Genomic DNA, 17797 nt, shown 5'->3' on the forward strand with positions numbered 1-17797 from the left:
GTAACTATGTACAAGTATTGCAGATAATCCGCACTTGGGATGGGCGCCCAGCATCCACTACGGACTCCGAGAAATAGAATTATCGGTAAGTAAATTCTTATTTTCTCTATCGTCCTAGTGGATGCTGGGGTTCCTGAAAGGACCATGGGGATTATACCAAAGCTCCCAAACGGGCGGGAGAGTGCGGATGACTCTGCAGCACCAATTGAGAGAACTCCAGGTCCTCCTCAGCCAGGGTATCAAATTTGTAGAATTTAGCAAACGTGTTTGCCCCTGACCAAGTAGCTGCTCGGCAAAGTTGTAAAGCCGAGACCCCTCGGGCAGCCGCCCAAGATGAGCCCACTTTCCTTGTGGAAGGGGCTTTTACTGATTTTGGCTGTGGCAATCCTGCCACAGAATGTGCAAGCTGAATTGTACTACAAATCCAACGAGCAATCGTCTGCTTAGAAGCAGGAGCACCCAGCTTGTTGGGTGCATACAGGATAAACAGCGAGTCAGATTTTCTGACTCCAGCCGTCCTGGAAACATATATTTTCAAGGCCCTGACAACGTCAAGCAACTTAGAGTCCTCTAAGTCCCTGGTAGCCGCAGGTACCACAATAGGTTGGTTCATGTGAAATGCAGAAACCACCTTAGGTAGAAATTGAGGACGAGTCCTCAATTCCGCCCTGTCAGAATGAAAAATTAAGTAAGGGCTTTTATATGATAAAGCCGCCAATTCTGACACACGCCTGGCTGAAGCCAAGGCTAACAGCATCGACACCTTCCATGTGAGATATTTTAAGTCCACAGTGGAAAGTGGTTCAAACCAATGTGACTTTAGAAAACTCAACACCACATTGAGATCCCAAGGTGCCACTGGAGGCACAAAAGGAGGCTGTATGTGCAGGACCCCTTTTACAAATGTCTGAACTTCAGGTACTGAAGCCAGTTCTTTCTGGAAGAAAATCGACAGGGCCGAAATTTGAACCTTAATGGACCCTAATTTTAGGCCCATAGACAGTCCTGTTTGCAGGAAATGAAGGAAACGACCCAGTTGAAATTCCTCTGTAGGGGCCTTCTTGGCCTCACACCACGCAACATATTTACGCCAAATGCGGTGATAATGTTTTGCGGTTACGTCCTTCCTGGCTTTGACCAGAGTAGGGATGACTTCTTCTGGAATGCCTTTTTCCCTCAGGATCCGGCGTTCAACCGCCATGCCGTCAAACGCAGCCGCGGTAAGTCTTGGAACAGACAAGGCTCCTGCAGTAGCAGGTCCTTTCTTAGAGGTAGAGGCCACGGTTCGTCCGTGAGCATCTCTTGAAGTTCCGGGTACCAAGTCCGTCTTGGCCAATCCGGAACCACGAGTATAGTTCTTACTCCTCTCCTTCTTATGATTCTCAGTACTTTTGGTATGAGAGGCAGAGGAGGGAACACATACACTGACTGGTACACCCACGGCGTTACCAGAGCGTCCACTGCTATTGCCTGAGGGTCCCTTGACCTGGCGCAATATCTGTCCAGTTTTTTGTTGAGGCGGGACGCCATCATGTCCACCTTTGGTTTTTCCCAACGGTTTACAATCAGGTGGAAGACTTCTGGGTGAAGTCCCCACTCTCCCGGGTGAAGGTCGTGTCTGCTGAGGAAGTCTGCTTCCCAGTTGTCCACTCCCGGAATGAATACTGCTGACAGTGCTATCACATGATTTTCCGCCCAGCGAAGAATCCTTGCAGCTTCTGCCATTGCCCTCCTGCTTCTCGTGCCGCCCTGTCTGTTTACGTGGGCGACTGACGTGATGTTGTCCGATTGGATCAACACCGCCTGACCCTGAAGCAGAGGTTTTGCTTGACTTAGGGCATTGTAAATGGCCCTTAGTTCCAGAATGTTTATATGAAGAGACGTTTCCAGGCTTGACCACAGGCCCTGGAAATTCCTTCCCTGTGTGACTGCTCCCCAGCCTCTCAGGCTGGCATCCGTGGTTACCAGGATCCAATCCTGAATGCCAAATCTGCGGCCCTCTAGTAGATGAGCACTCTGCAGCCACCACAGGAGAGACACCCTTGTCCTTGGCGACAGGGTTATCCGCTGATGCATCTGCAGATGCGATCCGGACCATTTGTCCAGTAGATCCCACTGAAATGTTCTTGCATGGAATCTTCCGAATGGAATCGCTTCGTAAGAAGCCACCATTTTCCCCAGGACCCTCGTGCACTGATGCACTGAGACCTGTCCTGGTTTTAGGAGGTTCCTGACTAGCTCGGATAACTCCCTGGCCTTCTCCTCCGGGAGAAACACCTTCTTCTGGACTGTGTCCAGAATCATTCCTAGGAACAGTAGACGTGTCGTTGGAATCAGCTGCGATTTTGGAATATTTAGAATCCACCCGTGCTGACGTAACACTACCTGAGATAGTGCTACTCCGACTTCTAACTGTTCCCTGGATCTTGCCCTTATCAGGAGATCGTCCAAGTAAGGGATAATTAAAATGTCTTTTCTTCTTAGAAGAATCATCATTTCGGCCATTACCTTGGTAAAGACCCGAGGTGCCGTGGACAATCCAAACGGCAGCGTCTGAAACTGATAATGACAGTTTTGTACTACAAACCTGAGGTACCCTTGGTGAGAAGGGTATATCTGGACGTGGAGATAAGCATCCTTGATGTCCAGAGACACCATATAGTCCCCTTCTTCCAGGTTTGCTATCACTGCTCTGAGTGACTCCATCTTGAATTTGAACCTTTTTATGTAAGTGTTCAAGGATTTCAGATTTAAAATTGGTCTCACCGAGCCGTCCGGCTTCGGTACCACAAACAGCGTGGAATAATACCCCTTTCCTTGTTGCAGGAGGGGTACCTTGATTATCACCTGCTGGGAATACAGCTTGTGAATGGCTGCCAAAACTGCCTCCCTGTCGGAGGGAGATTTTGGTAAAGCAGACTTCAGGAAACGACGAGGGGGAAACGCCTCGAATTCCAGTTTGTACCCCTGCGATACTACCTGTAGAATCCAGGGATCCACTTGCGAGTGAGCCCACTGCGCGTTGAAATTCTTGAGACGGGCCCCCACCATATCTGAGTCTGCTTGTAAAGCCCCAGCGTCATGCTGAAGACTTGGCAGAAGCAGGGGAGGGCTTCTGCTCCTGTGAAGCGGCTGCATGGTGCAGTCTTTTTCCTCTTCCTCTGCCCCGGGGCAGAAAAGAGTGGCCTTTTGCTCGCTTGTACTTATGGGAACGAAAGGACTGAGTTTGAAAAGACGGTCTTTTTCTGCTGATGTGGAGTGACCTGGGGTAAAAAGGTGGATTTTCCAGCCGTTGCCGTGGCCACCAGGTCCGATAGACCAGCCCCAAATAACTCCTCCCCTTTATACGGCAATACTTCCATGTGCCGTTTGGAATCCGCATCCCCTGACCACTGTCGCGTCCATAACGCTCTTCTGGCAGAGATGGACATAGCACTTATTCTTGATGCCAGGGTGCAAATATCCCTCTGTGCATCACGCATATATAGTAGTGCATCCTTTAAATGTTCTATAGTTAACAAAATATTGTCCCTATCCAGGGTATCAATATTCTCGGTCAAGGAATCCGACCATGCGACTCCAGCACTGCACATCCAGGCTGAGGCGATTGCTGGTCGCAGTATAACACCAGTATGTGTGTATATACTTTTTAGGATATTTTCCAGCCTTCTATCAGCTGGTTCTTTGAGGGTAGCCGTATCAGGAGATGGTAACGCTACTTGTTTTGATAAACGTGTGAGCGCCTTATCTACCCTAGGGGGTGTTTCCCAACGCGCCCTAACCTCTGGCGGGAAAGGATATAATGCTAATAATTTTTTAGAAATTAGCTGTTTTTTTATCGGGGGAAACCCACGCTTTTTCACACACCTCATTTATTTCCTCTGACTCAGGAAAAAATATTGGTAGTTTTTTCTCTCCCCACATAATACCCTTCTTTGTGGTACTTGTAGTGTCAGAAAGGTTCAATGCCTCTTTCATTGCCGTGATCATGTAACGTGTGGCCCTACTGGACATTACGTTTGTCTCGTCACCGTCGACACTAGACTCAGTATCTGTGTCAGGGTCTGTGTCGACCCACTGAGGTAACGGGCGTTTTAGCGCCCCTGACGGTGTCTGAGACGCCTGGACAGGCACTAATTGATTTGCCGGCTGTCTCATGTCGTCAACAGTTTTCTGCAAATTGCTGACATTATCACTTAATTGTTTAAATACAATCATCCAGTCAGGTGTCGACTCCCTAGGGGGTGACATCACCAACACAGGCAACTGCTCCGCCTCCACATAATTTTCCTCCTCATACATGTCGACACACGCGTACCGACACACAGCACACACACCGGGAATGCTCTGATAGAGGACAGGACCCCACTTAGCCCTTTGGAGAGACAGAGGGAGAGTCTGCCAGCACACACCCAGCGCTATATATATATATATATATACAGGGATAACCTTATATAAGTGTTATTCCCTTATAGCTGCTGTTATTATCGTTATTTGCTGCCAAAAATGCCCCCCCTTCTCTTTTTTACCCTGATTCTGAAGCAGGACTGCAGGGGAGAGTCAGGGAGCCGTCCTTCCAGCGGAGCTGTGAGGGAAAATGGCGCTTGTGTGCTGAGGAGATAGGCTCCGCCCCTTCACGACGTCCTTATCTCCCGCTTTTCTGTGTAAAATGGCAGGGGATTAAAATACATCCATATAGCCCAGGAGCTATATGTGATGTATTCTGTTTTGCCACCTAAGGTATTCCGTTATATTGCGTCTCAGGGCGCTCCCCCCCCAGCGCCCTGCACCCTCAGTGACCGGAGTGTGAAGTGTGCTGAGAGCAATGGCGCACAGCTGCGGTGCTGTGCGCTACCTTAGTCTGAAGACAGGATGTCTTCTGCCGCCGATTTCACCGGACCTCTTCGTCTCTTCTGGCTCTGTAAGGGGGACGGCGGCGCGGCTCCGGTGACCCATCCAGGCTGAACCTGTGATCGTCCCTCTGGAGCTAGTGTCCAGTAGCCTAAGAAACCCGATCCACTCTGCACTCAGGTGAGTCCGTTTCTTCTCCCCTTAGTCCCACGATGCAGTGAGCCTGTTGCCAGCAGGACTCACTGAAAATAAAAAAACCTAACTAAACTTTTATTCTAAGCAGCTCAGGAGAGCCACCTAGATTGCACCCTTCTCGGCCGGGCACAAAAATCTAACTGAGGCTTGGAGGAGGGTCATAGGGGGAGGAGCCAGTGCACACCACCTGATCCTAAAGCTTTACTTTTTGTGCCCTGTCTCCTGCGGAGCCGCTATTCCCCATGGTCCTTTCAGGAACCCCAGCATCCACTAGGACGATAGAGAAATAGATTTACCGGTGAGTAAAATCTTATTTTCTCTGACGTCCTAGTGGATGCTGGGAACTCCGTAAGGACCATGGGGATTATACCAAAGCTCCCAAACAGGCGGGAGAGTGCGGATGACTCTGCAGCACCGAATGAGAGAACTCAAGGTCCTCCTCAGCCAGGGTATCAAATTTGTAGAATTTAGCAAACGTGTTTGCCCCTGACCAAGTTGCAGCTCGGCAAAGTTGTAAAGCCGAGACCCCTCGGGCAGCTGCCCAAGATGAGCCCCCTTCCTCGTGGAAAGGGCTTTCACTGATTTAGGATGCGGCAATCCAGCCGCAGAATGCTCCAGCTGAATTGTGCTACAAATTCAGCGAGCAATAGTCTGCTTAGAAGCAGGAGCACCTATTTTGTTGGGTGCCTACAGGATAAGAAGCGAGTCAGTTTTCCTGACTCCAGCCGTCCTGGAAATATAATTTTTTAAGGCCCTGACTACGTCCAGTAACTTGGAATCTTCCAAGTCCCTAGTAGCCGCAGGCACTACAATAGGTTGGTTCAAGTGAAAAGCTGATACCACCTTAGGGAGAAACTGGGGACGAGTCCTCAATTCTGCCTATCCATATGGAAAATCAGATAAGGGCTTTTACATGACAAAGCCGCCAATTCTGACACACGCCTGGCCGAAGCCAAGGCCAATAACATGACCACTTTCCACGTGAGATATTTCAGATCCACAGTTTTAAGTGGCTCAAACCAATGTGATTTCAGGAAACTCAACACCACGTTGAGATCCCACGGTGCCACAGGAGGCACAAAAGGGGGCTGAATATGTAGCACTCCCTTTACAAAAGTCTGAACTTCAGGCAGTGAAGCCAGTTCTTTCTGGAAGAAAATCGACAGAGCCGAAATCTGGACTTTAATGGAACCCAATTTTAGGCCCATAGTCACTCCCGACTGTAGGAAGTGCAGAAAACGACCCAGCTGAAATTCCTCTGTTGGGGCCTTCCTGGCCTCATACCACGCAACATATTTTCGCCAAATACGGTGATAATGGTTTGCGGTTACTTCTTTCCTGGCTTTTATCAGCGTAGGAATGACTTCCTCCGGAATGCCCTTATGCTTCAGGATCCGGCGTTCAACCGCCATGCCGTCCAACGCAGCCGCGGTAAGTCTTGGAACAGACAGGGCCCCTGCTGTAGTAGATCCTGTCTGAGCGGTAGAGGCCATGGGTCCTCTGATATTATTTCTGTAAGTTCTGGGTACCAAGCTCTTCTTGGCCCATCCGGAACCACGAGTATCGTTCTTCCTCCTCGTTTTCTTATTATTCCCAGTACCTTTGGTATGAGAGGCAGAGGAGGGAATACATAAACCGACTGGTACACCCACGGTGTCACTAGAGCGTCCACAGCTATTGCCTGAGGGTCCCTTGACCTGGCGCAATATCTAGTTTTTTGTTTAGGCGGGACGCCATCATGTCCACCTGTGGCCTTTCCCAACGGTTTACCAACAGTTGGAAGACTTCTGGATGAAGTCCCCACTCTCCCGGGTGTCGGTCGTGTCTGCTGAGGAAGTCTGCTTCCCAGTTGTCCACTCCCGGAATGAACACTGCTGACAGCGCTAAGACGTGATTTTCCGCCCATCGGAGAATCCTTGTGGCTTCTGCCATCGCCATCCTGCTTCTTGTGCCGCCCTGTCGGTTTACATGGGCGACTGCCGTGATGTTGTCTGATTGGATCAGTACCGGCTGGTTTTGAAGCAGAGGCCTTGCCAGACTTAGGGCATTGTAAATGTCCCTCAGTTCCAGAATATTTATGTGTAGGGACGACTCCTGACTTGACCAAAGTCCTTGGAAGTTTCTTCCCTGTGTGACTGCCCCCCAGCCTCGAAGGCTGGCATCCGTGGTTACCAGGACCCAGTCCTGTATGCCGAATCTGCGGCCATCTTGAAGATGAGCACTCTGCAGCCACCACAGTAGAGATACCCTGGTCCTTGGAGACAGGGTTATCAGCCGATGCATCTGAAGATGCGATCCCGACCACTTGTTCAAGAGGTCCCACTAAAAGGTTCTTGTAAGGAACCTGCCGAATGGAATTTTGCTTCGTAAGAAGCTACCATTTTTCCCAGGACTCGTGTGCAGTGATGCACCGATACCTGTTTTGGTTTCAGGAGGTCTCTGACTAGAGATGACAGCTCCTTGGCTTTCTCCTGCAGGAGAAACACTTTTTTCTGTTCTGTGTCCAGAACCATCCCCAGGAACAGTAGGCGTGTGGTAGGAACCAGCTGTGACTTTGGAATGTATAGAATCCATCCGTGCTGTTGTAGCACTTCCCGAGATAGTGCTACTCCGACCAACAACTGCTCCTTGGACCTCGCCTTTATAAGGAGATCGTCCAAGTACGGGATAATTAAAACTCCCTTTTTTCGAAGGAGTATCATCATTTCTGCCATTACCTTGGTAAAGACCCTCGGTGCCGTGGACAGTCCAAACGGCAGTGTTTGGAATTGGTAATGGCAATCCTGTACCACAAATCTGAGGTACTCCTGATGAGGATGGTAAATGGGGACATGTAGGTAAGCATCCTTGATGTCCAGGGATACCATGTAACCCCCCTCCTCCAGGCTTGCAATAACCGCCCTGAGCGATTCCATCTTGAACTTGAATTTTTTAATGTATGTGTTCAAGGATTTCAATTTTAAGATGGGTCTCACCGAACCGTCCGGTTTCGGTACCACAACCAGTGTGGAATAGTAACCCCATCCTTGTTGAAGTAGGGGCACCTTGACTATCACCTGCTGGGAATACAGCTTGTGAATTGCCTCTAGCACAGCCTCCCTGCCTGAGGGAGTTGTCGGCAAGGCAGATTTGAGGAAACGGCGGGGGGGAGACGCCTCAAATTCCAGCTTGTACCCCTGAGATACTACTTGAAGGATCCAGGGATCCACCTGTGAGCGAGCCCACTGATCGCTGAAATTTTTGAGGCGGCCCCCCACCGTACCTGGCTACGCCTGTGGAGCCCCCGCGTCATGCGGTGGACTCAGAGGAAGCGGGGGAAGAATTTTGATTCTGGGAACTGGCTGCTGGTGCAGCTTTTTCCCTCTTCCCTCGTCTCTGTGCAGAAAGGAAGCGCCTTTGACCCGCTTGCTTTTCTGAAGCCGAAAGGACTGTACCTGATAATACAGTGCTTTTCTTAGGCTGTGAGGAAACCTGAGGTAAAAATTTTTCATCCCAGCTGTTGCTGTGGATACGAGGTCCCAGAGACCATCCCCAAACAATTCCTCACCTTTATAAGGCTCTATGTGCCTTTTAAAGTCAGCATCACCTGTCCAGTGTCGGGTCTCTAATACCCTCCTGACAGAATGGACATTGCAATAATTCTGGATGCCAGCCGGCAAAATATCCCTCTGTGCATCCCTCATATATAAGACGACGTCTTATGTTCGCAAAATAGTATCCCTGTTTGAAAGGGTTACAGACCACGCTGCGGCAGCACTATCTGCAGGTCTCAGTCCAGTACCCGAGTGTGTAAATACAGACTTCAGGATAGCCTCCTGCTATTTATCAGCAGGTACCTTCAAAGTGGCCGTATCCTAAGACGGCAGTGCCACCTTTTTTGACAAACGTGTGAGCGCCTTATCCACCCTAGGGGATATCTCCCAGCGTAACTTATCCTCTGGCGGGAAAGGGTACGCCATCAGTAACTTGTTAGAAATTACCAGTTTCTTATCGGGGGAACCCACGCTTTTTCACACTTCATTCACTCATTTGATGGGGGAACAAAACACTGCCTGCTTTTTCTCCCAACACATAAAACCCTTTTTTGTTTTTAGTGGTACTTGATTTAATGTCAGAAATGTGTAACACATTTTTTTTTGCCGGGATCATGTAACGGATGTTCCTAGTGGATTGTGTATATGTCTCAACCTCGTCGACACTGGAGTCAGACTCCGTGTCGACATCTGTGTCTGCCATCTGAGGGAGCGGGCGTTTTCAAGCCCCTGATGGCCTTTGAGACGCCTGGGCAGGCGCGGGCTGAGAAGCCGGCTGTCCCATAGCTGTTACGTCATCCAGCCTTTTATGTAAGGAGTTGACACTGTCGGTTTATACCTTCCACCTATCCATCCACTCTGGTGTCGGTCCACAGGGGGCGACATCTCATTTATCGGCATCTGCTCCGCCTCCACATAAGCCTCCTCATCAAACATGTCGACACAGCCGTACCGACACACCGCACACACACAGGGAATGCTCTGACTGAGGACAGGACCCCACACAGCCCTTTGGGGAGACAGAGAGAGAGTATGCCAGCACACACCGGAGCGCTATATAATGTAGGGATAAACACTATCACTGAGTGAATTTTCCCCAATAGCTGCTTGTATAAACAATATTGCGCCTAAATTTAGTACCCCCCCTCTCTTTTTAACCCTTTGAGCCTGAAAACTACAGGGGAGAGCCTGGGGAGCTGTCTTCCAGCTACACTGTGAAGAGAAAATGGCGCCGGTGTGCTGAGGGAGATGGCTCCGCCCCTTTTTCGGCGGACTTTTCTCCCGCATTTTTCTGTATTCTGGCAGGGGTAATTACCACATATATAGCCTCTGGGGCTATATATTGTGGCTATTTTGCCAGCCAAGGTGTTTTTATTGCTGCTCAGGGCGCCCCCCCCCCAGCGCCCTGCACCCTCAGTGACCGGAGTGTGAAGTGTGTATGAGGAGCAATGGCGCACAGCTGCAGTGCTGTGCGCTACCTTGGTGAAGACTGAAGTCTTCTGCCGCCGATTTTCCGGACCATCTTCATGCTTCTGGCTCTGTAAGGGGGACGGCGGCGCGGCTCCGGGAACGAACACCAAGGACGGGTCCTGCGGTCGATCCCTCCTGAGCTAATGGTGTCCAGTAGCCTAAGAAGCCCAAGCTAGCTGCAAGCAGGTAGGTTCGCTTCTTCTCCCCTTAGTCCCTCGATGCAGTGAGCCTGTTGCCAGCAGGTCTCACTGTAAAATAAAAAACCTAATTTAAACTTTCTTTCTAGAAGCTCAGGAGAGCCCCTAGTGTGCAACCAGCTCGGGCCGGGCACAGAAATCTAACCGAGGTCTGGAGGAGGGGCATAGAGGGAGGAGCCAGTGCACACAAGATAGTACCAAATCTTTCTTATAGAGTGCCCAGTCTCCTGCGGAGCCCGTCTATTCCCCATGGTCCTTACGGAGTTCCCAGCATCCACTAGGACGTCAGAGAAATATCTGTGCAGAATGATAAACTTCCTTGAGACTGTACTCGGACCCAAGACCAGACCAGATGAATTTGTGGAAAAAGAAACCTCTGACTGTTTGTATTGGCCCAGAGGTCCAGGATCTGACCATGATATAAGTGACCAAACGTTTGCAAAAGACTTCATTCAATGATCTCAGAATCAGACAGGTCCCCATTTTAGAAGGAACTAGGCGGGGTGAGATCCCACATTGTAGATTGTTTATCTGTAGGGGTGGCTCATTGGCACTTCCCTGACCACACTGTTTCTTCTGCAGCTATCAGTGTCGGAGTACGAGCTTCTCAGTGCACATTAATAAAATAAAAAATTCTACACTGAAGAAAATCTGTGCCCTACTCTTGGCACAAATCTGAATTCCCAGGGACCGGCATAAAGGGAGAGGCAAACAAGTCTGCAGTGTATTTGTGCCAACATTAACGCTGTATATACCCGAAAGTACAACAGGTTGAAAAAAAAATTTTTTCCCCAAATTTTTTTTTTTATGGGATTGTTCCCATCACTGCATTTTTAGATTCTCATGGGCAGATAGACATAAGCGCAACTATGGTTGTGGATTTCTCTTCACACCATAGGCTGTGAAGATAAATCAGCTAAAGACAAATTCTGCAGCTAATTGAAACAATTCCTAAAATTGTAAAAGGCAGTGCAACTTACTTAGTATGCATTCATTTACACTACAATAACATTACATTAAAAATAAACTAAAAACATGTGTAAACTAGTTTTTTATGTAGGTTTTGTCCATTTTCCAATTTAGGACAAAACTATATTAAATATATTTTTCCTGTCTATGCACAAAACAATGGGATAGGATTACTTACTGCTTAGATCTACAGACATCCCTTCTCCCTTTGAGTCTTGGGAGCTGCTGCTGCAATAAGTTTTCTCCATGGCTTTACTCGTATGAGATAAATCACTTCTATAACTTGGACTTTTATTAGCTACCGATGTCTAGTCAAAATATAAAGGACACATGAAAATACAAAATTGCTTATGATTTATGGAAACAAAGAACTGACAAAGAAAGAAGAAGAAGAAAAAAAAAAAAAAAACAGCGAAACCGCCACCCCCCCAAAAAATAAAAACACAAATAAATATATTATTTATATATATATATATATATATATATATATATATATACACACACACACACATACATATATATACACATACATATACACACATTATATATATATATATATATATATATATATATATATATATATATATATATATATATATAAAACAAAAAAGGATGGAAATGGATCGGCACTCCGTTTTCAATGTTGAAAAGTGCGCTGGTGCCCTCTCAGCAACAATGGTTAAACAAACAGAGAAGAATAGGCGGCACTCAGCGTCTTGATCAAAAATAGAAAAGTGTATTTAAAACACCATCTTAAACCAACGTTTCGGGACACGCAGGTCCCTTTGTCAAGGAGTACAGCCGTACACCTTGACAAAGGGACCTGCGTGTCCCGAAACGTTGGTTTAAGATGGTGTTTTAAATACACTTTTCTATTTTTGATCAAGACGCTGAGTGCCGCCTATTCTTCTCTGTTTGTTTACATATATATATATATATATATATATATATATATATATATATTTATACACATACATACACATACATAAACACACCTATAGATTGTCGTATGCATACACAACAATGTGCACATACATATAAACAAGGAAAACAAAAACAAGGTTCATTTACAAGCATTTAAGAAAAAAATAGGAGGCGTATTAGGCAATACTTAACTGGCATGTTACCATCAGTTGCAACCAGAAAGACTATCACATCAGGGTCACATCCCAGCTTTTAAAGAGGAAATACATACTGTACACTTGTGCAGAACGGATTTCCTCCTGCTCCCCCAAACACATGACAGTGATGTAGCAGTCTTTGTCTGACAAAATCATTGCCTAATTTTTGCCAAACACACTCTGGATCGCATGCAGAGAACACCTGCAGCAAGGGTAATTGACCATATGTTCCCCCTGGCCCACGTTCTGTAGAACGGTGAGGGGAAGGGGTAATACTTTAAATCTTTTGACCCTGAGCAATTGAGTGCAAAATGGCTACATCTGACACAGGGTGCCTAAGGGTAGGTGGGTAATGCCACAATGCAATGGGATTGATTGTACTGGAGGGTGAGAGGTAACTTTATGGTGACTAAGTCCCCATTGTAGTCAATTTTTTCCCCCCAGTAAAACATATATTATATATATATATATATATATATATATATATATATATATATATATATATATATATATATATATATATAAATATGGTTCAACTGTTCATATAAAAAAAAACCCCCACAACAAACATTTTAGAGAGCCTTTTGGTGAAGAAAACAAAAACCACCACCATGTAAGTGGTTCAATAGCTAGGCCTTCATCTTTAGCAGACCAACCAAGCTGACTGGATTATTCAACATTTGCAGACTTTCTTAATTTTATTCAAACACCACACTCACCTGTTCCACTTGGTCGGATGTCTCATTTCGCTTGGCTTTCTTTTCTCTCTGAATTTCTACATCGTCCTCTGTATCACGAATCCTTTTTTGAACAGTAATGGTCTCTTCGGGTCCAACAGCACATTGTTTTAGGTTTTTGTGCAGAGCTTCTTTCTTACACAACTCCTCCCAAGCACCTTCTGGCACATCATATTGAAATAAACTATTTATTTCCTGGTCATCTGGACAAACCGGAAGGATTTCCTCTTCTATACACTGGACGTCATCACTAGAAGTTAAAGCCTTGAGAAGTGTCATGGATGTTCGGCCAGCTTGTGCCTTAGGAGCAGAAGAGGAAATTCGCTCCTGCGTGTTACTTGTGCTGGAATATCTTTTGGTGGGTAACCTAGGCTGAAATATCTTGACAGACAGCCTATTTGGTAAACAGGTTTCTTTTGTAATGATGACATCTCTCTCTTCAAGAGGATCATTTTTTTCCCCCTCATTGAGTACTATGCAGGAAAGATCTGTATTCAATAAAACCTGTTCAGGTATCTCATTTGTATTTGGACGATATGAAATATGTGATGTAGTGGGCAGCTGTTCAATAAAACATGAGACAGGAGCAGTTTGATGGACTGAGGTATTTGTGTTTTGGGTCAAACTCTTGATTTTTAATTGTATATCAGCAATGCTTCTGCTGCTCTTGTTATCTTTGACGCTACATATGTCATCAGTAACCGTTAAATTTTTAGTTGATGCGTCAGGGGCATTTTCAAGGAAGTTGCTCAAACCTTTCAAATTTAACTTATTGTCCGATGTAGACTGAATCAAAGTGTTATTTGTAAAGTCTGATTTACCATAGGAAATTTCAATATTAACAGGCACAGGAATGTTTTCACGTTCCACTTGGCTGTTGGCGTAATGTTCACCTGGGACCAAAGAAAACTGCTCTTCTTGATTTGGCATTGGAATTGCAGTGCTTGGTTTTAAAATATCATCCCTTATCACAGATTTTTTTTCAGGAATATGGAAAGACACTCTTTTTGATCTTCTTTTAGCTTTTTTAGACACCATATTGTCTTGCAATTCTTCTGGATCTTTTTGAGGGACTGAAGTACTGGTTTGTAGGCCATGGATATGATCAGTTACAGCTAGCTCACAAGGAAGACCACAAGAGTCAGAATACAGTGAACGGATATCATTCAGTTTATGGTCACTGACAATTTTCATGTCCACTGTAAGATTTTCTGTACGAATATCTAAGGGTTTGCTATTACATTTCAAAGCAGCTTGAATCAACCCAGATACATTACAAATTTCTGATTTATTACTGGAAACTGTATCTTCTTCTGGAATTTCTTCATTGCAAATGGAAGTCACTAAATTCCTAGTTACATTCCTCATATCAACGTTTCGAAGCAAGCTGTTCTTCGTAGCCTCACATTTCTGGTCAATGAAAACTGTATTACTTTTAGTGATATCAATCTCTTCATCTGAAATCACACAGGTGCTATTTCTACCAGAAGAGCCAATAATCTCTCCAGACACTCCTTCAATTTGCATAGTACGGACTTGTGTAAGCTCCATATTTTCCAAATCCTCTAAAAACTGTACAGTTTTTGATAATGCAGTTGTGGACCTTGAAATACTTTTTTTTACAGGTTGCTCTAGCATTTCCATAGGTTCTTCAATAAAGGTTTCATGTCTTTCTGTTTCTAAGGTTGATGTTTTTACAATGTCCATCTCCTCAGTCTCTCCATTTATTGTACAAATGTCAGGGGTCAGACCTTGGTAATTAGGGGCTTTCATCATTTTAACTTCTACCATAACAGTGTGGGCTTTTGTGATTTCCATAGGTTCCTGCTCATTTGTACATAGAGTTTCCTCAGTCGGGAGAAGATGGGTGTCAATATATTCTGCTGTAAAAATCGCTTTTCCTTGAAAATTTGTTATTTCCTTTTCTCCGGTTCCTGAACATGTGACTGCTGTGTCTTGTAAAACCAAAGACAAATCTTTGTTACCACTGGCTTTAGTCCTAAAAAGAGAAGGTGCTTCTTTAGAATGGGTGTTTTCAATCCTTGTACTGTGAGACCTATTTAAATACATATCCTCACAAACAAAGTTAGCTGTATTAGACGTACTGATGTGGTCACATGTAGACACATTTGCATGTACAGGACCGTTAATATGTACATCCTGCAAGTGCTTGCTTTCAATTTCACCAGTATGAGACCTCCTTCTTTCCATATCCTCTTGGTTATATATGGTTTTACCAAGTGAAGCCTTACAGACAAATCTCTCTTCCTCAGCGTTTGCTAACTCAAAGTTTGTTTTGGCCTCCTCCACATTACAATATACATCTACTGTTTCATTATTAGCATCAAAAGAATTCTGATAAACACGGTTTCCTTTAGGGTAAATACCTGAAACCTGAACTTCCTTATTTTGCAGGTTATCCGACAGGTGATCAATAAAGACAGTGTTGGACTTTGTATTGTCCATGTCAACATCTTTGGAAAACATGGTATTAACAGACTTATTGTAGTCTGTAACTGGATCATCTTGATCAACAACTGTGTGACTTTCTGTACGCTCCACAGTATCTTCCAACTCTGTAAGTGCATTTTTACTTGTCGACATAGGATTGATCTGTAAATCATCTCTCAATCTGTTCTTCATGCTTTCAATGGCTATAGTGTGTGACTTGGTCATATCCATATCATTTTGATCAAATGGAAACCGTGTCTTATCTTGGAAAGCCATAAACATTCTTGTTATATTCTCTAGATCTTGTGGCTTATTCTTCCGGGATAATAGACCACCACTTGTATTTGTAATATCTCCAACTTTATTTACATTTTTATTACTGGAGATTGTAATCCTCTTGGACGATTGCACACATTTAGATGTAACTGAAATCTGACGATCACAAGGTATTTCATTTTCAGGAATGTTACCAATAAAAATTGTATTTGATTTTGTAATATCCATATCCACTTGTTCCAGATCCATAGTATTAGTGGAACTCTTGAATGGAACAGGCAGATTGTGTACGTTACCCTCATTAAGCGGAATTGTATGGCTTTTGATCATTTCTTGAGAACACACGAGTACATTGTTGTTTGCAGCTGCAGAATGAATGGCAAAGTTTTGTTGACCTAGGCTTTTTAAATCGGTATTATGTATATCCTCCCCCTCACAGAACACATTTGTCTCAATAGCAACAGTATGTGTTTGAGTCATATCCATGTCAGGAATTCGATTTGGCATACTAGTCTTGCTGGATTGTTGCAAATATTTTCCAACAATGGCAATGGGGTGAGATGTGGTGAACTCCATATCATCCTGATCACCTGTAAACAAAATTGTCCTTTCAGTAGAGGCAATAGGTGGGTTCTCAGCTGAAGTGCAAGATAAAAACGTTTGAGATTTTGTATTTTTTGTGCCAATCGGGGTAAGTTTCAGAATATCCATAACAGCTTTGGTCTGATCAAGGTCAGATGCTGAATTTGCAGTGGACAGACAGAATGGAGTAGCAGCCTTACCAGACTGCTCTCCCTGCTTAGAAGCCTCCTTTCCGCTAATTTCATAAGCTCTGCCTTGAATATTTCCTGTACCAGGAACATAACTGTGATTTACACAATTGTTTGGTCCTCCCTTTTCACCATGAGAAACAACATTAACAGGGACCTCATTTTGGGGTGTTTTACACATTACTAGAACTTTGTTAGAAGAAGAATAGGTGGATGTTTGGTTTCTCATCTGATCCACTGTTAAAATATCTATAGCTACTGTATGACTATTAGTAATGTCCATTTCTTCATCTGGAAAAACTGTTGTACGCTCCATACAGACCAGGCTCTTTTCCCCTGCGACAGGCAATGCACCTGCTTTTATACTGTTGAACAAAACCACATTATTTTTCGTAAGTTCCATTTCATTCTCATTAGTAAAAATGATGGTCTTGTCATTGGGGAAAACACTGTCATCATCGCATATACGACGCGGTTGCCATAAAACTCCATCTATGCGTGTTGTAGGACTACATGTTAAGTCCATGTCATCCTTCAACACAGTTTGGTCATTAGGGTAAGATTTACTAGTGATGACAGAAGGTTCCCTGCTAGCACGGTCAGTACAGGTAATGCCTGGATTGTTCGTATTCAGCAAGTCTCTGTTGCACATTGGAATGAAAGTAGTAATGTTGGTTGTTTGGCATTTCGTTAGGTCCAGTCCATTCTCTTGCTCCCTGAACAGGTGTGTTACATCTCCTATATTCTCCAGAGCATGGAAAAACGGAGGCACGCTCTTATTATTAGATCTATTTTCTTTAGGAACAGAAGGGAAAACGTTCTCCTTATCAGCATCTTCTACCCGAACAGTGGTGTTTGTTTTTACAGTCTTTGATTTATTATTATTTCCCAAAGTTGCTAATTCCCCAAACTCTATTCTTGTTGGACAGGAAGAGTCGGTCAGCAGCTGAAAACTTGCATTCTTTAGGTCACTGACTGAAAACGGAAAATGTATCTTCCTGGTTGATTCCTCGCTCTTTTGGGATTTTAAACTCGACAAAAATAAACCAGTATCTATTTTCTTTGGTTTTGCCTCAACAATGGCTATGGTATTGCTTGTGGTCATATCCATATCATTATCACAGGAGAAGAAACATGACCTGTCTCTAGTGCAGTCTTTTGTATTATACTATGTAAACAAGAAAAGGCAAAATTAATTTTCTAATTAGTACAGTATAAAAACAAAAT

General features: G+C 44.8%; 1 protein-coding gene across 4 annotated transcripts in view; it reads right to left on the bottom strand.

Annotated features, from left to right (window-relative positions):
* Positions 1–17797, bottom strand: part of KNL1 (kinetochore scaffold 1) — a 431776-nt gene that overhangs the window by 161042 nt on the left and 252937 nt on the right. For all 4 annotated transcript variants that reach the window (XM_063947793.1, XM_063947791.1, XM_063947792.1 and 1 more), the window contains 2 exons: positions 13056–17738; positions 11394–11523 (listed from right to left, as the gene is read on the bottom strand). In XM_063947793.1, coding sequence (XP_063803863.1) covers positions 11394–11523; positions 13056–17738 — 4813 coding nt within the window. The remainder of the gene's footprint in view (positions 1–11393; positions 11524–13055; positions 17739–17797) is intronic.

Source organism: Pseudophryne corroboree, chromosome 12, assembly GCF_028390025.1.
Source record: "Pseudophryne corroboree isolate aPseCor3 chromosome 12, aPseCor3.hap2, whole genome shotgun sequence".
NCBI classification, from domain to species: Eukaryota; Metazoa; Chordata; class Amphibia; order Anura; family Myobatrachidae; genus Pseudophryne; species Pseudophryne corroboree.